This window comes from Natrix helvetica, assembly GCF_964273705.1.
Source record: "Natrix helvetica genome assembly, chromosome: 1".
Taxonomy (NCBI): Eukaryota; Metazoa; Chordata; class Lepidosauria; order Squamata; family Natricidae; genus Natrix; species Natrix helvetica.
In genome coordinates, this window is record NC_138548.1 from 231,273,819 (window position 1) to 231,296,318 (window position 22,500).

General features: G+C 40.0%; 2 protein-coding genes across 2 annotated transcripts in view; one reads left to right on the forward strand and one right to left on the reverse strand.

Moving 5' to 3' along the window:
- CEP95 (centrosomal protein 95) overlaps nt 1-12,154 on the forward strand; it is a 38,361-nt gene extending 26,207 nt beyond the window's left edge. The window contains exons 15-22 of the mRNA XM_081934403.1: nt 1,962-2,054; nt 3,323-3,473; nt 6,228-6,388; nt 7,958-8,032; nt 8,926-9,078; nt 10,971-11,117; nt 11,198-11,269; nt 11,779-12,154. Coding sequence (XP_081790529.1) covers nt 1,962-2,054; nt 3,323-3,473; nt 6,228-6,388; nt 7,958-8,032; nt 8,926-9,078; nt 10,971-11,117; nt 11,198-11,269; nt 11,779-11,958 — 1,032 coding nt within the window. The 3' untranslated portion in view covers nt 11,959-12,154. The remainder of the gene's footprint in view (nt 1-1,961; nt 2,055-3,322; nt 3,474-6,227; nt 6,389-7,957; nt 8,033-8,925; nt 9,079-10,970; nt 11,118-11,197; nt 11,270-11,778) is intronic.
- Nucleotides 12,155-17,970: 5,816 nt separating this feature from the next.
- Nucleotides 17,971-22,500, reverse strand: part of SMURF2 (SMAD specific E3 ubiquitin protein ligase 2) — a 65,575-nt gene continuing 61,045 nt past the window's right edge. The window contains exons 18-19 of the mRNA XM_081936180.1: nt 21,521-21,596; nt 17,971-19,155 (exon numbers count right to left, since the gene is read on the reverse strand). Coding sequence (XP_081792306.1) covers nt 19,056-19,155; nt 21,521-21,596 — 176 coding nt within the window. The 3' untranslated portion in view covers nt 17,971-19,055. The remainder of the gene's footprint in view (nt 19,156-21,520; nt 21,597-22,500) is intronic.

Below are 22,500 nucleotides of genomic sequence, written 5' to 3' on the forward strand. Positions count from 1 at the left end.
CCAAAATGTTCTGAAGCTGACCAGTATTGTCCTTGCTGTTGGGAGGGAATGTTACATGGGGCACAGATACAGTTAAAGCTAGTTTATCACGTTAAAAATATCTGATTGACCAAAGCCATGGGGGTTGGCTGAGGTCAATACTCTACTGATGACTGTGGCCACTACAACTTGTCTGGATGAATGAAGGTGATAACAGAAAAAATAGAAACATTGCACATTTGAAAAATTAAGAATGGAGAAAGATGTACAGGATTGGAATGTAAATGGCCCAATCTTGTGTTATGGCATCAAGAAGTCATACAGAGAAGTCAAAGTATAAAATTGACTAGGCTGAAAAATATCCTGGGAAGTATGAATTTGTGTCGTCTCGATTGTTGTGAACGGGCATGAGAAAAAGGTTATTGTTCAGTGAATGATGATAGTAGGTAGAAGAACCAGAAATAAGTTTGGGGAAAATTGTGGAGTGTTCTAAATGGAAACGATCCCAAGATTTTATTAGGTGGCACGAATAGATACGTTGGAATGAGACAAAAGAGTACATAAAAAGTGATCATGCCACTTGGAGGCACAGCTATGAATGAAACTGATCACATTCGTTCGTCGTCAACACTGGAAGTTTTTAAGAAGATGTTGGATAGCCATTTGTCTGAAGCGGTGTAGGGTTTCCTGCCTAGGCAGGGGGTTGGACTAGAAGACCTCCAAGGTCCCTTCCAACTCTGATATTGTATTGTATTGTTGTAGAAAAATGGCATTTTGTTTCAACAATGTGGTTTCAGTGTAAGTCTCCACACAGGCACCTGGAAAGGGCATCAATCCAAAAGCATGTTTAATTGGATTATTCTAGATGAAAGGCTGAAAGAATTACTGAAAGATACAAAGGTGATTAGAGATTCTTAATATAGACTAGACACTTTTGGAAAGGCCAGTGGAGAAATTTGGGTAAAAACCAGACATGAAGGAAAAGAAAAGTGACAGAATTAAAGCATAGGCAGAATGACCTCAGGAAGCGAAAGTGCAAGTCCTCTTGTTTGTTTTATTGAATGAATCTCTAGGAGTCCCTATCTGAGGCTCAGGAGTCTGCCTGTTGAGGGCTAATCTCCTCACTGAGATTGATTACATTCACTTGACAAAACAACAACAACAACAACAACCCTATTCTGACTGACAGCTGCCCAGAGATTCCACAAACTGCAAAATGGGCAGCATATAAATGTAATAAATAAAAAATAATACATAACTACCGTGTTTTGACCTCCAAAATAAGCACTTGGCCTTATTTTCGGGGAGGTCTTATTATTTTTGAGGTGCAAGAGGTGGCAAGCGTGATCACCTTATGGCTGCTACTGTATTGCAATATTTTCGGGGAGGGCTTAGTTTGGGGGGGGGAGGGCTTATTTTAGCACATGTGCTCAAAAGTCCAATTGGGCTTATTATCCAGGGAAGTCTTATTTTCAGGTAAACAGGGTAGGATATCTCTGTTCATAGTAGGATATTGGTTCTTATAACTCCAAACTTGGTTTGGAAATTTATCTGGGCAGCATTTTTTTTTATTGTAGATCCATATCCACGTATTTCAAATTTATATCTTCTCCTACCTTTTAAATTTAGACAGGTGGAAACAGTGAAGGGGTAGCCTTAATATTGGTGAACTTTTTCTTGGATCTTTTAAAATTTATTTAGGTTTTTTTAAAAATAGAGGGAGCTTATCTTATTATCTGACTCTGAAACTTGCAGACGTTAATTGCTCTTTCAGTACGTTAATTGAGTTTTTTGTTCTAGAACTGCAGCTGGACAACTGAATCTGAATATGTTAAGTTTCAATAGCCTAGAACCCACATTAAATGGAACTCCTGATTTCTTAAAACTTTAGTTTGCAAACTGCTGTTAGAATGATCAAAAGGCATGTTTCATCAATGAATAACTTCTTACAGACAACAATGGGACTTTATTATGTCTTCTAGCATCTGAGTAAAGCTTATGACGAAGACCTAAGAGCATACGAAGCTAGTGAAAGTCTGGAACTTGCAAAGATAAAAGCAAAGGCTCAGGAAATGGTAAGGTGCAGAAGAAATATGAGGATAGTTCTGTGCATTTCTTTTTAACTCTCAGTATGGTTTGGAACATTAATATTTGAAGGGCAGCTTTTGCACTGCAGGTCAACTCTCATATATTTAAATTTTGATGAGGGTTTTCTCCCCACCAAATTTACTGGAGCAGCACTTTAAATACAGGTTGTCCTCAATTTACAACCGTTTGCTTAGTGACAGTTTGAAGTTACAAGGGCGCTGAAAAACAAGTGACTTACAATCAGTCGTCGGACTTAGAGCCATCGTAGCACCCCGATGTTCAGAAGTCAGGTGCTTGGCAATTGGCATTTATTTAGGATGCTTGCAGCATGCCGGGGCCATGCGGTCTCCATTTGCAACCTTCCCCTCTAGCTTCCAACACGGAAAAGTCAATGGGGAAAGTTGGATTTGTTTAACAACACCATGGCTCACTTAACAACAGTGGTGATTGACTTAACAACCATGGCAAAAAAGGTCATAAAATCAGATGCACCTCACTTAACAACTGCCTTGCATAGTAACAGAAATTCTGTTCCTGGTTGTGCTCTTAAGTTGAAGACTACCTGCAGTGGCCACTTTTTGTTGAGGGCTACCTGTAATAGGTTACCTCTGTGATCAGAGTCAGAGAAACCGTCGCTTTTAGAATGTAGCTGGAGACTTAGTATTATTTTCTGAGGTAAAAATGCCACTTGGACAAGTTACCAGTTAGCTGATTTAGTATGGAAATGATTCACTGTTCATTTAATAGATAGAAAGATATCACAGATATGATGACAATATAGATCTTTTTTAAAGTTGTATGTTTGGATTGAGGAAGATTGAGGAAGCAAGATGGCGAACTCTCCCCTTCAGTGTGTGTCCAAGGGAAGCTGTTCTGGAAAACTCTGAGAGGAAACCAAAACAGTTGTCCTGTGTGAAGTGGAAGATGTTGACCTCTTTGGGTCCAAACCAGATATTTGAAGATGGGAGAATAAGATGTTCTGTCCCTGGGGAGGCCAAGATGTGCTTTTGGTTTGTGTGAAAAGAGGCCTTTCTGCCTTTTAGGATTATATTTTAAGGCTTTCATCTTAAAAGACACGTAGTTATATTCACCAGCCATTGGAGAGCTTAAATGTCTGATGTACGGAAAATCACCAGCCTCTGCACTATGGGTTTGCCTCTTTCTGTACGAATCGTGTGCTCTGATTAGGATCTGCCTGCACTAGGATAACGAATGATCCAGTAACCATTTGTTCTGTGTGTGTGTTTGCATCCAGGAACAAAAGTACAAAGAGAACGTACTTAAAGGAACTCCAAGAATTTCACATGCAGCAAAGATTTATTCTCGAAAAAATATACCTCGGCATTCCAAACTCAACCAGAGGATTTCAAGAGGAGGGTTTGCGAAGCCAAAAAAAGCAGCTCCAAGTAAGAATTGAAGCCTTCTTGGTAGAGAGCCTAGCAGCCTCTGAAAGCATGTTCTTTCAGTGCATGGGCCAAGATCACTGGCATTTTAGTAGCATATACGTAGCTGTGAAAAAACATTTTTTTCTGATTGCCTCCACATGTCTTAAACCTGGGCAAGGGGAGAAGAGAATTTAGGGAGCCTTTTATTCAGCAATTTCTTCCAAGGTCATGAGGAAGGCTGGGCTTCCATGGCTGCTATTCTTTATTCGTCCTCTTTAAGTCTGACACCTGATTGGCATATCACTTACAAATCAGTGCTTCTCTGAGCAGAGCATGCCAGCAACCTTTCCTTCCTTTTCTTTTCCTTTTCCTTCCTCACCTCCCGTCCCTTTGACCCAGATAAAAAAGTAACCATGAATGCTGTCAAGCTATATCTAATTATGTGTGGGTAATTCAAGAAGAAGTGTAGCCAAAACATTTCAAGCTTAAAAATAATCTATTCTACCTCCTTTGCTTTCAAAATGTGTCGATAACAATTCTTTCCTCAATGCTTTACTCTCAACCAGTGTGTGAAGTGCAAAAAAACCCTCCATTCTGAGTAACTTCAGATTTGTTCGTCGGTATATAATATTGTTTAGTAATATGTTATGACAGCTGTTAAACTGAAACTGCTGTGCTTTTTTTGAGATAGGCTAAGAGCAGGGAATATTAACAATGACCATACTAATTTAATATTTCTATGTGTTTGTGATGTTTAACTGATGGAGCGAATCTATAGATGAGAGAGTCTAAGATAAAGCAGCTGGCCTATCCACCACTTAGAAAAGTCACATTTCTTTTTTCAAGCATTGATTTCTTCCAGACAAATATCACAAAAAACGTTTGTTCAAACACAGTCAAGTATCTCATCTGGAGTTGTGGTTTCGAAGAAGAATAATCTGCATCCGTAAGAATTACATAAGTGCAGTAAAAATCATGAGATATTAGATAGAGTTTTCCAAAGTCAGTTCACAGAATTAAGCATAATTAATGCCCTGAATTTCAACACCAACCTGGCATGTTTGGCTGTTGGGTTTACAAACCGAATCATATATAAGCCATGGTTTATACCAAGCAAACTGCTTTTTTACAGATATCGTTAAGTGTGATGTGGAAACAAATTCATGGTTTGTGCCTTTCAGCTGGCCTTCAATTCTGAACAGCTTGTCCTTTGTCAGTTTTATTGGGCTCAATAATATCCCCTTAGCCTGAGAGGTTCCTAAAATTATTTTTCTTGGTTCAGGATTAGAAGGTCTTTTTGAATCCAACTATATACTGTTTGGGGGAAATATGGGCATAAATTCACCAGGAGTAGCTATTTCTCATTAGAAATGAGACTGGTGAAGCAAGGATAACTCTCAGCTGCTATATTCCCCCCCAGGTAGGGTACAATTGTAATGATAGAACTGGCCAATATCGTTCTTGAAAAGAGCTAGAACAGAATATAAAAACTTTTTAAAAAGAAAAATAATTTAGGAGATGCTAATTTCTCCTAAATGGACTCAGTTATAGTGCTGATGGTTTCCTTAGTGAAAGACTTGAAAGATCAAGTTAGAAGCAGAGCATCATGGAGAAAATCTACGTGGTCGCTAAGATTCAACATGACTTGATGGCACATGATAATTTCTCTGTTCTCGAAACATGTCTTATGTGATAAATATACGAGCCAGTTAGGTCTAGTGCAAGGATGTCCAACCTTGGCCACTTTAAGACCTGTGGATAAGTATTGGATAATACTGGTCTAATGGTTAAGGTTGGAAAACGGGAGAGTGTGAGCTCTAGTTCCAGCTTAGCCGTGAAAGCTGGCTGGGCCAGTACCTCTCTCTCAGCCCACCTCACCTGACAGGGTGGTGGTGTTTGTGGGGAAAATAAGGGAGGAAGCTGTGTTGGCTATGTTCACCACCAAGGTAGAATACAAATAAATAATATTTTTCCATCCCTTTTTAATCTAGTTATAGCTCCTACCCCAATGTAAGTAGTTCTGTTTAAATGTGTTCATACACAATCTACAGTTTATAAGTAAGAATGTTAAATCAAGTAACGTGACGTGCAGTACCATGACCGTTAATTAAGTATAAAACAGTAAGCTTAGTCCAGCTTTCCCTAATCATGGCGGCTCCATGATTGGGGAGGGGAGCTGTTTTTAATGGCAGCTCAAAGCATAAGGCCAGTGGTGGGCTGCTGGGGGTTTGCACGGGTTCAGGCGATCCTCTACCTAGGATTCTGCCCAGTTTGGCGAATCCCCAAATGCCACCCCTGACTGGCTCCTCCCGCCCCGCCCAGGAGTCTCCACGCAGCCCGTTCATCATGCAAGGTAAGTGCAGGGCCCGCACAGAAGCTCGGGGAGGGCGAAAAACGGGCCTACCGGAAGTCTGGAAACAAGCCTGTTTCCAGCCTCTGGAGCCCAGGGGAATCCGTTTTCGCTCTCCTGGAGTCTTGAGAAAAGCCTCTGGAGTTTGGGGAGGGCAAAAACTGGGCCTACCAGAAGTCCGGAAACAGGCTGTTTCTGGGCTCCGGAGCCCAGGGAAAGCAGTTTTTGCCCTCCCGGAGGCTCGAAGAAAGCCTCTGGAGCCTGGAAGAGCAAAAAAGTCTCCCCCCTGTGGTGCAGGAGGCTGACTAGGCCATGCCCGCCGTGGCCACACCCACCCAGCAAAGGGGCAGCGAACCCGTTGCTGGAACTTTTGAAGCCCCCTCTTCCCCTGTTCATTGCTTAGGTCTGTCTCTTTTTTTTTTCAGTGAAAGTCAAAGAGAACGATCTCTTGCCTCTGCTCCTCGAAGAGTTTCCTCACATGAACATTTCTCATCCAACAATGAACAAGATGTGGCAGCAGCAGCTCTCCCAAATTGAGCAACTCAAACCTCCCAGAGAGAGGAACCAGTGGAAACTACAAAATGAAGTGAGTTATCTGCAGGCTCAGGAGATTCACAGCCTTTCAAAAACAAGGCAGAAAAACATGCCGGCCATGGCTAAAAGATACAAATGCGGGATGAAAGTCCCACACTTTAACCAGGACTACAAATGTGTAAAACAGGTTTAGTGACTCTTCAAAGTTACAATGGCACTGAAAAAAGTGAATTGTGGCCGTTTTAAAATTCTTAATGAACATTGCAGCATCGCCATGGTCACGTGATCAGGCCCTTGGCAACCGACTCATATTTGCAGTGTCACACGGTCATTTGATCCCCTTTTGTAATCTCCCGACAAGCAAAGCCAATGGGGAAGTTAGATTCAATTAACAACCGTGTTACCAACTTACCAGTTGCAGTGATTCACTTAACAACAGTGTGAAGAAAGATCCAAAAATGGAACAACGCTCACTTAACTATTGTCTTGTTTAGCAACATAAATTTTGGGCTCCAATTTTGGTCGTATGTTGAAGACTGCTTGTACTGATGGTGCTCCTCATTTTTAATTTTTTTGGGGGGGTGGGGGCACGTTATTAAAGGCAATGAATTGACCAGTATGTTTACTCTAAAGAGGGTCTGAGACTTTTCATTCAACCAGAGCTTTATTCTTATGGGCTGATGTCACTCGATCACTTTGTGACACTGAAAAAGGAAGGAAATGCGGGAGCAGTAATGGAGAAAATGGATTACAAATCCTGATGAAAGCACAGGGAGTAGTTGAAAGAGGAAAGTGGGGAGAAATAAGAGTGGGTTGTTGTGTGGGAAATAGGAGGAGGAAGAAGTGAGGTGTGTCGGTTCCAAGTAACACCCCCCCAACAAAAGAAGACTCCAAAAGTTCAGTTTTATTAGAGATGTCCTATTGGCACATCTGGGAAAACCTGAATCTGAAAGCTACCGAGTTTTCCCCACCCAAATGAAAATCCCTTGCCCAGCACCCACATGTCCATCATATGGCCTAATCAGGCACCGTCCCAACTGGAGATGCCTCCCAGTCATACCCCTCCAGGTGCAGGGCAAGATGTCCTTGACTCTCTGAGAAAGGAATGTTGTTATGACTATATATCTCCCATGCTCCATATAATCCCCCTTCCCATTTTCCCATAGCATTGACTGTGGAAGGCCTGGAGGCCCAATGCAAAAAGATGGTTTCCAGGCCTGACAGTGTGTTTGCCACCTTGAGTTACTTATACTACATAATAAGGGTGGGATAAAAATCAAATACATAAAACACATCTGCCTTCAAATGTGAGTTCAGGCTTTCTGTGAGTAAACCATGATGATTGGGGATGTCGGAAGTTGTAGTCCAGGCTGGCATAGAAACTATTCAGTAGGTATCTCTGGAAGAGAGTAGATCAAGGTGGAGAAATCTTTCTTGAGAGCTGCTAAATTGGTTAATATGCAGAGGCTAAGTGATAAGTGAATGAAAAAATAATGATTTAAAAGAAACCTGTGGGGTCCTTGGTGCTCTCTGAGCTTGATTGTTTTCTTGCAACCACTTCATTACCCAGCTAGGTAATATCATCAGTGCTACATGAATGAAATCTGTGAACTTCTTTCAGGTACTGGAAACACTGAAGAAGCACAATCTACTTGTGGATCTTCTTAAGAGAGAGCAGGCTCACAGCAGGAGATTGGTATATGTGGAAACGAACTAATGTATCGATGATAATTTAATTTTTAAATGTATTTGTTGGCAAGGCTTCGGAGGAGAAAATAGAAGTCCAAGAATAGAACGGTATAATCATATAAAATCTATAGCTCATCAAAACTGAATTCCTTCTAACAATATATTAGAACATTATTTGGTCGCTATAAAAATATAGAACTATGAGAATAAAGATATAATAAATTAAAACACAATCATTTGCCGTTGTAAACTGCTGTGGTCTTCTCTTCAGTGGCATGCAACTTTCCACTATATAATTGGCAATAGCACTTAGATTTATATACCGCTTCACAGTGCTTTACAGCCCCCTCTCCAAGCAGTCTACAGAGTCAGCATATTGCCCCCAACAAGCAAGGTCTTCTTTTTACCGACCTTAGAAAGATGGAAGGCTGAGTCAATCTTGAGCCGGTCAGGATTGAACTCCTGGCTGGGGGCAGAGTTAGCCTGCATTACTGCATTCTAACCATTGCGCCACCAGAAGTCACAATTGTGACTAAAACTGAACAATCCATTGTGAGAAACTTCAGCTATTAGAACGTAATCCTTTGCCATACATAGTGGAACATTTAAGACTCCAAGCTGAAAGCAGGGCATCGGGGCCTAGTAGGGTCTCAGTCCTAGGAATCATTCCCCAACAAGTCTGGAGCTTTGACAAATTCCAGCACCTGCTTCCATGCCAACCAGAAACCTTACACGCTGGAGCACTGCCACTTTTCCAGCCAAAGCTGCACACCATAGGAAAGGGGAGAAGCATCATGCCCTCAGAGCATTGCTTAAATATTTGCAGAAAAACAGGGGCGGCTTCCTTCCTTGGTCTTTGGGGAATCTTAATAGCGTTTCCTCTTTGGGTTTGTTTTTCAGCAAGAGTTTAGGCAGCGCATTGAGAGACAGAAATGTACACAGAATAAAGCGAGGGAGAGACGCCAGCAGATTGCCCGAGCCAAAAAATACTATCAAGATTACAGAGTTCAGCTGCGTGCCAAGATGATGAGGACCAGAACACGGGAGGAAAGGGTAAGTTAGGGATCTCACTGCAGATTGAGAGAATTTGGGTTAATTTGCAATGTTTTCAGCACAGGGTGATTGCAATTGTGAATCCAGCAAGCCCCATTTCAACAGCAAATTAGGAATGCCTGCATTAGGTGGTTGAGTGCCATCAGCTAGTATGATGAATTTGGGAGGTGCTTAGGTGTTGTAGCTGCCTCATACTATTTCTTCATCAAGAAAAGTAGAGAGGCTTACATCCTGGAAAGGCACCTTTGTGGTGAGAACACTGTACCACAAATGTCAGAGGCAGTGGTGAAATCTAAATTTTTTTGCCGCTGGTTCTGTGGGCATGGCTTGCTGGGCGTGACTTGGTGGGCATGGCCATGTGGCCATGTGACTGGGTGAGCATGGCCACGTCATGTGACTGGGTGGGTGTGGCCAATTTAGTAGTCCATTTTGCCAGGGAGCAGGAGGTTAGACTAGATGACCGCTGAGGTCCCTTCCAGCCCTCTATTCTGTACTGATTCAAAGCATCCTCTGAAGCTGCATCTAGTGCCAGCCAGACTTGTACTCCTTCCTTCCTCTCCCTCTTTTATTTTCTTTCTTTCTTTCTTTCTTTCTTTCTTTCTTTCTTTCTTTCTTTCTTTCTTTCTTTCTTTCTTTCTTTCTCTCCTTTCCTCCCTCCCTCTCTCCTCTCTCTCCGTCTCTCTCTCTCTGTGTGTCTCTCTCCCCCCCCCCCCTCTTTTCAGGCAAACCGGCAGGGAAAAAAGGCTTTAAAAAGTAAAAAAAAAAAAAAGCTGCTGAGGATCGAGTGGCTCAGCTGTGAAGCGTTGGAAGCTTTTTTTTTTTGTTACCGGTTCTCTGGAACCCTGGAAATTTTTGCTACCGGTACCCAGAAACCGGTGCAAATCGGTAACTTTTCACCCCTGGTCAGAGGGTAGTTTTAGTAAGTGAACTTAAAAGTAGGAGCCAACTTATCTACTTTTTAAAATCAAAATTGCATTTCATATGCTACTGTTGCCTCAAAGGTTATTACAGGTAGGAAAAAAAGGACTTATGATTATTTGTCACCCAACCTTTCCTCCCAGTCACATGATCAAAATTTGGACACTTGGCAACTGGCAGGTATTTATGATGGTTGCAGTGTCCCGAGGTTATGTAATCACCTTTTGTGACCTTCTCATATGCATGGTCAATGGGGAAGCCAGATTCACTTATCAACCGTGTTACTAATGAAACAACTTCAGTGATTCATTTAACAACGGTGGCAAGAAAGATAGCAAAACTCATTTAACACTTGTCTTGCTTAGCAACAGAAATTTGGGACTCAATTGTGGTCATAAATTGAGGACTACCTGTACTGGGAGTTCAGTAAAATGCAGATAACATAGTGCATAATTCACTATGAATTAACATAGTGAATTAACTAGTTGAAAGGAATTAATCAGTTAATTGATTTGATTAATTGTGATTCAGGTTGATGAAGAATAGATTATTTATGGAGAACACCTCGGGTTATTGCTTCTCCCTCTTGCTAACTTTTTTACACAATTCTAGTTCCAATTGTTACATCCTTTGCATCACAAGGGCATAGAATAAGAATTTTGATCTTCTAGCATACTTTACATTATGAAGTTCCTAATCTTCAAGCTTTTAGAGTAAGTGTTACAACTTTCAGTGAGTTTTCCATTTCTGCTCAAGGATAATTTGATAACAATAGAGTAAGGAATTGGATAGCGCTTATTGAGACAAAACTGATCATCAGAATTGTCAAAAGGGAACTAAGATTACACACTATATATAACTTTGTGACAAAGTTGGACTTGGGACCTGTGTCTAAAGATAGTTATGTGCCCCTGAAATTATTTTTTTTAAACAGAGCTGTTCTTATGCTTGTTAATGAAATGTCATTTTGGTAGATATTTAAACAACTGTTTGAAGAAGGCTTGGAAATTCAGAAACAAAGATTTCTTGAGTTGAGGTCATATGCCAAGGATAAGCGTGCTGAACAAAAGAAGCAGTATCAAGATGAGCTACAATCCATGGAAAACTATTACAAAGATCAGGTAGGCTTGCTCCTGATATCGTAAAGATGGTGCTTAATATCTCGCAGTCCATTATTAACTTTTCTTCCACTTTCCTTTAGTTTGCAATGCTGGCCGAAGCTGTTTCAGAAGAACGTCGAGAAATTCAAACAAGAGAGCGAGCACATGTCCAGGTAAGTCTTCTCCTGTAGAGAGGAAATGCACATTCTTTCCTCAGTACTTTGAAGATGACTCCCAAGTGTTGCAGTTGAATTTGTACACAAGAACCATGGTGGCGCAGTGGTTGGAATGCAGTATTGCAGACTGATTCTGCCCACTTGCCAGCAGTTTGATCCTGACCGGCTCAAGGTTGACTCAGCCTTCCATCCTTCCAAGGTCGGTAAAATAAGGACCCAGATTGTTGGAGGCAACCTGATGACTCTGTAAACTGCTTAGACAGGGCTGTAAAGCACTGTGAAGCATTATTTAAGTCTAAGTGCTATTGCTAAATGCTCTTAATATGACAAAGAGTGAAATCATTATATCAATTTAATTATATTTAAAACTATAATAAATAAATGGCCCGATCTCTTTTTGAAGCATTTTGCTCAAGCTGAGAACTATGCGTACTTTTCCTGTGAAGTTTTAGAGCTATAAATGAACTGACAGATGGCTCAACATAACCCTAATGGTTTCTTTTCAGACATTAGGTAAAGTGAAACGTGAACTGAGATCCAAGCTGGAGAAAGAGATTAAAGAGCTGCAGGACATGATCACACATGATGATGATGATTTGTTTTTCCGAGAACTAGAAGCTGATCGGCTGAAATCCAGACTCTTGGTGGCTTCTTTTCAGTGCAGCAAGAACTATCTGTTTCTTTAAAGGCCTGGCACGCTTGTATCATATCTATGTGGCTTTTTTTCAAGGAGACCGAAATCAAAACTATAAAATTAGCAGTTTAGTTTCCTGCCCCAAGACCAAGATTAAGTTGATGTTATGAAAATATTGCACTGATATTTTCAAAGCAAATGGTTTTAAAGAACTTTGTCAATAAAGATTAGCTTCCTTATAATCAAAATTCACTATCTCCGTGTGTCACTTCTATGGCCAATTTTTATTTTGCTCCTGTAAATTGCTATCAAAGATAACAGCTAGTTTTAAAAAACAACAAATTGTAGGTTATGGCACTCGAATCTTTCCAGGTTTGCTGTCAAACTGCCTTATTGGTCATATTTGGCTGTTTCCTCCCCCCCTCCATTTTCAAGATTGGAATATTTGCTCTTCTCATCATCTGGCCCTTGTCTAATTTACCAAATATTCTTAATTACATATAAAATATTAGCTAGACCAACAGCGCTGTAATATGCAATCAAGTCATTCAATGTACAGAGGTATTCCCTAACCATGTCTTATATGTCAAATCCTGTTGTTTCATCCTTCCATTTGGTTTTCTACTGAAACATAGTTGCTTGTTGGAGGATTTTTCTACTATATAACATTTTATGAGTATTGTATCTCACACACTTGATTAGAGGAAGCATCTCCAAGGACTCTTATTTTTGTTTCTCCAGGTACTAATAGATAATGGAGATCTGTTATAAATATTAGTTACCTAATGGAAGTGTTGGGAAAAGCTCTTCTGTGCAGAGCTATTCTTTTATATGGCTGCATCTTTCTTAGGCAGAAAATGTGAGAAAAACTTTTTACCTACCTTTTCCTATCCATTGGAGATAAATCTCTATATAATGAAACTAAAAGTAGGCCAGCTGTAAGAGTTGGGTTTGGACAAGTTCTACAGTAGAAACACTTAGCTTGTTCAACTTCTTTCTCTGGCAAATTCCAGTCAATGTTGACTGATGTGGAGAGGTCTAACTCAAATTCACTGGTTTGTGGAGTACCGCAAGGCTTGACACTCACCTTGCCTGTAGGGCAGCTACACAAAAACCACTGGTTGAGGACATGCATTGATCTGGAGTCAAGTAGTAGCAGTATTCTGATCATGCTCAACCAGATACCTTGTGGAAAGTCTGTAGAGATTCTCAATCATCCAGGTCAAGGTTGTCCCAAAGATGATTTTTCAGGAGGTGACTGGACTTTCCTGTTTTTTTTTCTTTTGAAGATGTTTTGCTTCTCATACAAGAAGCTTCTTCGACTCTGATAGGATAGTGGGGAATGGAAAGATTGACATTCCTTGCAGACAGCTGGTAATTTGCATCCTTTTAGAGGGACGTTGAAGCACTTGGAGATTTATCTATGTCCTCGGGGTCACCTGAATAGAGCTGCTGGTTCCTGTTGCCTGCACTTTTTCTTCTGGAAATCCATTCCTACTCCCACACCCTCCAAAGGGTGTTCATCCCAATTTGTATAGCTATAGATACCTTGTTATTTGTGCCCAAAGTCTATTCGGATCTGGATGAGGAGGAACAGGCTTCAGTTTAACACTGGCAAGACCAAGTGGCTATGGCTTCACGGTTATACTGGTACTGGAGGTTCTCCATCTTTATGTATCGGGTTATACTTCCTTAAACAACTGGTGCCCAATTGAGGATCATTCTCAAGGTTGACTCAGCCTTCCAAGGTTGATAAAACGAGGACCCAGATTGTTGGGGGCAATCTGCTGACTCTGTAAACCACTTAGAGAAGGCTGTAAAGCATTGGGAAGCGGTATGTAAGTCTAAGTGCACTCTTAGGTGCATAGCTCCTGCTTGATAAGAAGGCGGCAGCTGTGGTCAGCAAAATATCAGCTTATCTGATGCTCTGATTGCACCATTTCCTGGAGTGTTTTCGTCTCTGTTTTCCACTAAGTCTACGTAATGCTGTATTTGAAGTCCATGTGGAAGCGACAGTTAATCCAGAATGCGGTAGCATGAGCAGTTATAGTCTCATCTTCGTTTGGTCATTCCTACCTCTGCTAACCATTGCAAGTGAAATGGTTGCAATTCAAGATGCCAGTTATCACCTGCAAAACTCTAGCCTAGGGAGTGGTTGAGACTGCTCTCTCATCATGTGACAGAGCTGGCATGTTTTTGAGTGTTATCCATTTATTAACCAGTGCCATCTGATGGGACCCAGAAAGTGTCCCATCTCTGCCACAGCATCTCTTCTCTTGAATTGCATCTCCCCAGAAGTTCAAACCATCCAATTCCTGAAGCCTTTCCCCCCCACAATCGTTGAAGTCTTAGCTCTGGGATAGACTGGTGGTGTGCCCATTTAGTGTATATTGTATAGTTTGGCAAGTGTGTGGTTTTTTCCTCATATGGTTATGTGTATTATGGTTAGTTCTTATTTTAAGGTATTGCATTTAATCTTAATTTATACATTATTCAGAATCAGTGCTAGATTGGGTGATCTTATAAATCAAATAAATACATTTTGCTATATCAAGGCCAAATGTACAATCAAATTCCTTGTATTTGCAAAAGAAGGGGCACCAGTAACTTTTGCTGCTGAAAATCTAAAGCTTTTTTATTTGGAAAAAAAATGAAATATTTCAGGGTATATTCTTCATGTAAAGTACTGCTATTTTAACAGCTCAACTACCATATTTGGAAAGAACTGATCATGAAGATTAGGGCAAAGTGATTATAATTGTTCTTCCACACTTTTACTGTTGTGCTGGACACAGCAATTTGAATAGTACAAATAGCTAATATTTTGTGTAATATCTCTAAGTTATACAATGCCAAGACATGTAGAAAGAAAAATCTTGAAAGGGAAATCTGTTGCCAGGCTTTGAACACACATATTGCGTCTAGGAATATAGTGAAAAAATCCCTCCCCTTTCTCCTTCTATCTTGGTTTCTGCAAACTGAATTTGATCTCACCAGTGTATTTAAAAAAAAGTGACAAAAAAAACAGGAACGCAGCGGAAAACTTAGAGACTATATTCTCCTCTTAAAAAAAAAAATTACAAATGTAAATATTTAACATAGAAATTCAAAGTCAACATCAGCCAATGACAGTGGAATGATGCCTCCAAGGTTAGCCATATTCCTATCCAGGATTTCTGTGATTTCTTAAAACTTCTCTAAGAACACCAACTGTTATTTTATTTAAAAAGAAAAACAATTTTTAAACAGCATTCAATTTTATTGCTCATTTTCTGCAGGACTTCTGTGATTTCTTAAAACTACTAAGATCACTGTTAATTTATTTAAAAGTAAAAAAACAACTTTTAAAACCTTTGATGCTGTGACAGTGCAAACAGCATTCAGTTTTATTGCTCAATTTCTGCATGGGTACATACTCAATTTTTTTTTATACAGATGTATTGTAAAGCTCATGTAACAGCTTGGTGAAAATACAATATCAATGCTAAACACATTCTGTAATAAATACAATAGAAATGGAACTGAGAAATGTGTCAGTTTGTGGCAGAAGGAAATATACCAAATATAGGTTTGTTTTAGTAGGACAAAACATTTAGGATTTGGCAGAGTCAGAAATCTTCTAAATAAACAGTATGCCTTAAGTAGAAATTGAACCTGTTAACTATATAGTGCAGTTCAAAGTTTGTAGCAGTGATGTCATGCTACATTACAAATGTGGTTACAAAAGCATAAGTCCCTTCCATTAACGCAGCCAGTTTGACTGCACCACAGGTTTAACGATATGGTGTTGCAGAATAATAAAAAAAAAATATCTGTGTGCTCTGGACTCTAGTACAAACACAAACGTTTGGTAAAAATAAAAATCAGTTTAGAGAAACTGAACCTATGTGCAAAAAATAGAATACATACTGTACAAAGCACCATGACCAAACTTTACACCTAGGAATTAAACTTGAAAATGCGTCTGAGTACTTAATCACAGAATCCTAGCAAATTGTCACTATTCATTTTAACACATTCATTCCTGAAAAGAAAACATGGAAATGTGAGGTGGCATCTCTCAACTCTTCAATCCACGTTCAGAATTGATGAAGAAATCCTATGGGAAAAGGGGTGCACTGGAAATAAATATTCACATTTAAACCTAGGGTAAAAATCCAAAGGGCCAGCATCCTATTTAGCACTGGGAAAAAGAGGCATTGGCTATACATCTGCAACAGATGGGTTGAGAAGAGCTTCCGGTAAGTTGTGTGCTTTAAAGCTTTTAATGGTTTTTATGCAGATAAAAAGGCACTCAGAAGACCTGAGAATTCTATTTGCATTCGTCTGCTCAGTGTTGGTTCAAGCAAGATGCAGACATAGTTTAATTTTGCCTAATACATAGAGAATTAGATTAGTGCTGTAACAGAAGGTTCTCTGAACACCATTTAAAACAGAGCAACAATGCAGTCACTGTTCAAAAACCTAAGTTTAGGAATTAGGACCAGGTTGGATTTGCCTTTCCCCAAACTTAACACCCCATTGTCTTCACTGTTGACAACATTTTTTCAGCTCTCAATTTCCACTCTTAAGATTGCTAGGTTTTATCCTATTCAAAACAGAGGCATCTTAAACAAGACAAGACAAGGCTATTACTGCCAATCTAATGGTTAGTCTGCAGAAAAGGAAGAACAGGTAGATTTTCCTTACGGAGCAAGAAACAAAGTGGGTTTTAGATACAATCTAGTTATCCAAGAAGCTCCCGAGGAGTTCGTATACATACAAAAGAAAAAACCTGAATGGTCAATTATAAAAGGCAGGAATCCACCTTCAGAGGTGCTCAATGGTGTATGAAAACCAAGGCTCCATAAGTTCTTCATTCAACTTTTAGAAAATAAATCAATGCTGTTCCTGAAACCTGAAAGATCAGCTGAAAAAGGTAGAGATTATCCCAGAGATGATCTGAAGGAAAAAAATAACAACTTCAGACAGGCACAAAAGAAGATATCCTAACTGGGAATAAGGACTTGATCCTTATCAGCTTCAAATTTATTTTATTGGCAGCAGATAAACTGGTGCTCGACAGATATTTTGTAGCAAACCTTCACAACTACCATTGATGGTGCTGACCGGAATCGCTAGAAGGTAAAATCCAAAACATCTGAAGGTGCAACCAACTCTCTACTCTGGAACTAAGCTGCCACACATGCCTCAGTAGCAGGCTTTGAATAACTGTAGTGCTGCAGAGCCCATAAACAGTAATCCAATCTACCAGAAACTTTATTGTTTCTGTTCAACTATGAATCATAAATAGACCATCTATCATCACCAACTCCTAGACTACAATTGTCTAATTTGTGCAATTGCTTCTTATTCCAATATTTCTGCCTTTTTGCATTAACAAAGGTACCATGAAATTCTTTCAAGAACGAACAGTCAAATGAAAACTACACTTTATCCTTGAAATGCAATGTGCGCCTGATGGAACCGGCAATTGCCATACAAACCCGCTAGACTCCAGGATCAGCATTTGGACCAAGTCAGAAATGAAACACTACATATAGTGAACATGCTTTGCCCTTCTTGCCCTTCCTTCACCTTCTTTTAAAACATTTTCTTAAAGATCGACCAGCAAAGCTACGCAGTTTTCGAAGCGTAATTGGCACTCTTGATTATCAGTATAATAATAATAATAATAAAGTGGTGGCTTACAATTAGTTCTTAGAGCATGCAATGCATTGTTTACTGTCCCTTGACTGTGGAAAGGTAAGCAGCTGAATGAGGGCTAGTTCAACCCATGCAAGCTCTACTTTAATAGCAGCCACACTGCTATTAAAGCTAAAATATATGAGCCACCTTCAACAAACGCACACCTTAACAATTAAGGCCTGTGTTCAAATCTGTATATAAATCACCACTATTAGAAGATGCCTTTTGTTTTTTAAGCATTCCATACATGCTTGCATTAAAACAAAGGCAAATTCCTATGTATCTGAGCCAGCTGCTTAACGGAGCACATTATACCACATCAGTATTTCATCGCTGAATCAACCATATTGTGTGTATGTGTGTGTGTGGGGGGGGGTGTTCCTTTATTTGTCACTACCACAAACTCATTGACTACAAGCAGTTCAAAGTAAAGGCAATTTTATCTGGATCAGATTATTGAGCAACAACTAATATACAGTGCAGGCTGGTTGTATCTGAACATAAAAGCTTTGGTTGATTTGACATCCACAGAGTGTTTTGAACAATCAGCAATTGATGATCTATGAAGGCTAATGATATCATCCATATATATTTAGGAGTCTAAAAAAATGCAGCAGTTCCATTTAAAATGGAAAGCATTTTTTTTAAAAAAACGGCTCAAGTATTGACTTTTTACAAAAATGCTCATTTAAAAAATGCTGAACGCCTACATTTAAAAAAAGGGCTTTCCACATTTACCCCGAAGTACTGTACCAAATGCAGTGCAATTTAATTCAGGTAAGTTTCTGCTAGAGAAATCTGACTGGAGATCCAAACCTTATAAATCATGCTTGAGAAATATAAAAATCCTGACACAGGACCACTGAAATTGAACTCATAACACAGAAAAAGATCATTGCACTGTATAAGAAAATACAGTTGATACTGTGAAGTGGCCTTACTTTAAAAGGTTTGTGATTCGTTTAGCCAATTGTATGCAAAAGTTAGAATAATCAAAATACTTTATTTAAAAAAATAGCAAGTACAGATGCTATTCAGAATCACATTTATATAAGTCAGCTGGAATGTGGCATGTACCAAGAGCTGTCCCCTGGGACCTCTGATAGTAGAAATTGGGTAAGCAAACAGAACAGATCACCTTTTACAAAAATAGTAGTCGTCTTTCAAAGAGAATACTGCTTAACTGTTGAAATGAAGGAAAAGTCAGCATTCTGCATGTTCAAGATACTAGTTTTTTTAATAGCAGCTGAATTATTCCTTGGCAGGAGCCACAGAACATTTTCTTGAATGAAGAATTCCAAAAATGGTCCTTTCCCTCATATTGTCCTCTGGTAGGGGAAAAGAAAAAAGAAAAGTGGGGGAGGAGTTGTTTCCTATATTTCAAGCATTTATTGTATCATGGCTGAGGAAAGGATTTTCTGCTTGGAGTATAAATTCAGTTCCATGCAGGTCTGCAAATGATCATTCCACGGCAAACCCACATGTTTCTTCAATGGCGGTTAGCAGCTTTTCATAGAGCTTCTCATAGCTTTCGTAAGGAGGAATGTCTATCCGATTGAAGCTGCAAGCAAACAACAAAGAAGAAGCATTTCAACTTATCATGTTGGTGACTCAAATAAGCAATGCAACTAATCCTGAGTAATGAAGGTGAGCTGCATATTTTAATGGGGTGTTATTGTTATAAGAACACAGTTTCCCTTAAGGGCTTTCCAGTGGGATAGGAACTAGACCCAACTAGCAGAAGACAGATATTGGAAAAACGCAGGGCTGGTATTCGCTTACGGTTTGCAAATGTGAGCATGTGTGCACACACACTTGCTTCACTCGCTCACGACCTGCCTGTGCGTGCGCTCAGCTCTTCGCGCATGCGCTATGGCTAAAAAAAGTGCCTAAATGGGACGGCAAAGAGCTGGGGCAGGTGGGTGGACCCACCCACAATTTCCGCTGCCGGTTCGTGTGAATCGATCTGAACCAGCAGAATAAATAAATAAATAAAAACATGAACAAAATAAATAAATAAAAACATGAACAAAATACAAAACAAAAGATTCTTGGTGTGGCAAGAAATTGAGAGTACAGTAGTTGGCTTTGCCAACTTGCTTTCTTCAATAAGCCTGGAATCATAAGGATGAGGACTGGCAAACAAATGTATGTTGTAAACATGGTCCTTGCTCATCAGTTATAACTGGGATCAGCAACTCAGTTGCTAAAGTACAGGAAAAATCTGCTAGAGACACTCCGCTAGAGAAAAGTTGTCCGCTCAACTGGCAAAAGAAGGGGTGTCACTGCGTTTATTTTGGTTTGCCAGCTGTGCTTACATTCTGAGTTATACGGAAGAATGAATTGACTCTTATCTCAGTTTCACTGCGCATGTACACATTCCTTCATCATTTTTATTTCACTTTACCTTTCTTTTGTCCATCTGCCAAGGCAGACAGGAACTCTTGCCGAAATGTAATCATTAACTTAGTAAGTTTTGTTTTATTTTTCTTTACAATAAAATGTGTTTCTTAGAATATATCTCAGGTTTATTTTGCTTATTTAAGAAGTATGCTTCAAGGAAATGCCACGATTCATACCTCGTTAAATTACAGGGCTCATTTTACCCTTGACACACATGATATCAGCCATTCTGAATGTAAACATGGACACATGCAGATAATTGGCAAAATTGCTTGCCTATTTTGTCCTCCAAAATGAAACATTGAAATGACACTAAAGAAATTCTCATGCAATAAATTTATATCACTGCACCAAGGTTGTAAAATGTGATCTGGCAATTCACTGATGTAATCTTTATAGTTTCATTCTCAGCTCACACATTAATGTGCTCACAAAGAACCACTTATTGTGATTCAAGTGGCTTAAAATGAGTAAACTATGTAAGTAATCTAAACGAGTGGTAACATATTTGGATTCCCTTATGTATGTAGATAGGGTTTGTTAACACTTTTCAAGGTTTGAATCTTGACAGCCAGGCGCACAAGATTACTTAAACCAAGAGCATGAGACAATTGTATTTTACCAATTGGAGGAGGGCTTTTACATTAGCTTACCTAAAAGCTAATCAATTTCCAAAAATATTTTAAAAATAAGGTATTGCTTTATGAATTACAAACATGGCTGAAAAATTGCTTACCACAACAATGTGACGCACACATTGTATTAATAGAGGTAGTCCTCAATGGTCCTATGACCATTGAGGACTATGTGGTCCTACGACCACAATTGAGCCCAAAATGTATGGTGTTAAGTGACTTTTGCCCCACATTTGTTAAGTGAATCATTGCAGTTGTTAAATTAGTAACACAGTTGTTAAATGAATCTGGCTTCACCATTGACTTTGCTTGCCAGAAGGTCGCAAAAAGGGGATCAGATGACTCTGGGGCACTGCAACCGTCATACATGTGAGTCAGTTGTCAAGCATCCAAATGTAAATCATGCAACCATGAGGATGCTACAATGGTCATAAGTGTGACAAAAGTCATTTTTTTCAGTGCCGTTGTAGCTTTGAACGATCACTAAATGAACTTGTAAGTCAAGGACTACCTGTAGTTAGGAAACTCTTGGCACAAAAAACAACTATTAGTAACGGGAAAATATTAGCATGAATTGACCGTCTCAACTGACTGTGGCGTCCGTCTTTCCCTGATTTTTTGAGATTTTTATCAGATTGTTACTTGAGTGATAGAACGGAAGAAGCACACATGCAACATATAAACATGGATACTCTTTCATTTCATATCACAACGTTTCCAGAAAAACCAATGCTGAATTCTTTTTATTAATGGTTTCTGTAAGGGGAACGTATATTGAACTAGATGAATCGTGTTGTTGGAGCTGAAGCATTAATAACAACCATATTTCTAATTAGTTGGATAACTTCAATAAAGAAAAAGGCTAACAGAGAAGAGCTCCTCACTTACCAAGTATGAGCTTTTGGCAGATTGTTTGTGCTGGCATCAATCTGGTGAATGGTAAACAGTCTTGGGCCAGCAGCACCTGGAATTGCATCAAAGACAATACAGTTCAATATAGGCAGTCCTTAACTTATGACCACAATTGAGACCAAAATTTCCATTGCTAAGTAAGGCAGTTGGTAAGTGAGTTTTGCCCCGAATATCATGGTCATTAAGTGAATCCATCTTCCTCCTCCATTGATTGTGCTTGTCGATGAGTTAGATGGGAAGGTTACAAATGGGGATCACATGACCCTGGGATAGTGCAACGGTCATAAATACAGGCATTCGGATTTTGATCACATGGCCATGGGGATGCTGCAACGGTAGAGTGAAAAATTGTCATCCTTTATTTTTTTCAGTAGCTTTGCAACTCTGAATGGTCACTAAATGAATGGTTGTAAGTTGAGGATTGCCTGTATTACACGGGATTAATCAAAGAACATGCTATAGGCCAGCAATGGCGAACCTTTTTTGGCTCGCGTGCCATAAGTGGGGGGAGCGCAGGAGGGTCGTGTGCAGGCATGCCGCACCCATAATGCAATGTGCGACCCCCCCAGTGCGCATGCGCGCACTACAGGCATGATCCCCCCATGTTTGCATGCTTTTTTCGCCCTCCCCAGGCTCCAGAGGCTTTATAGGAGAATGGGGAGGGCGAAAACAGCATCCCCCGCCCCACGGAAGCCCTGCGGAGGCTTCAGGGACCTTCAGGAGGCTTCCCTGAAGCCTCCGGAGCAGTCAAAATGACCCTCCGAGCAAACAGGAAGTTCCTGAACTTCCGGTTTGCCCATAGGGACGGTTTTTTGCACTCCGGAGGCTTCAGGGAAGCTCCTGAGGGCCTCGGGGGGGGGGGCACCCCAGGCTCCTAGAAAGCCTCTGGAGCCTGGGGAGGGCGAAAAATGGCTTTAAAAAAAGGTGAACTCAGCTGGCCAGCACGCGCATGCATG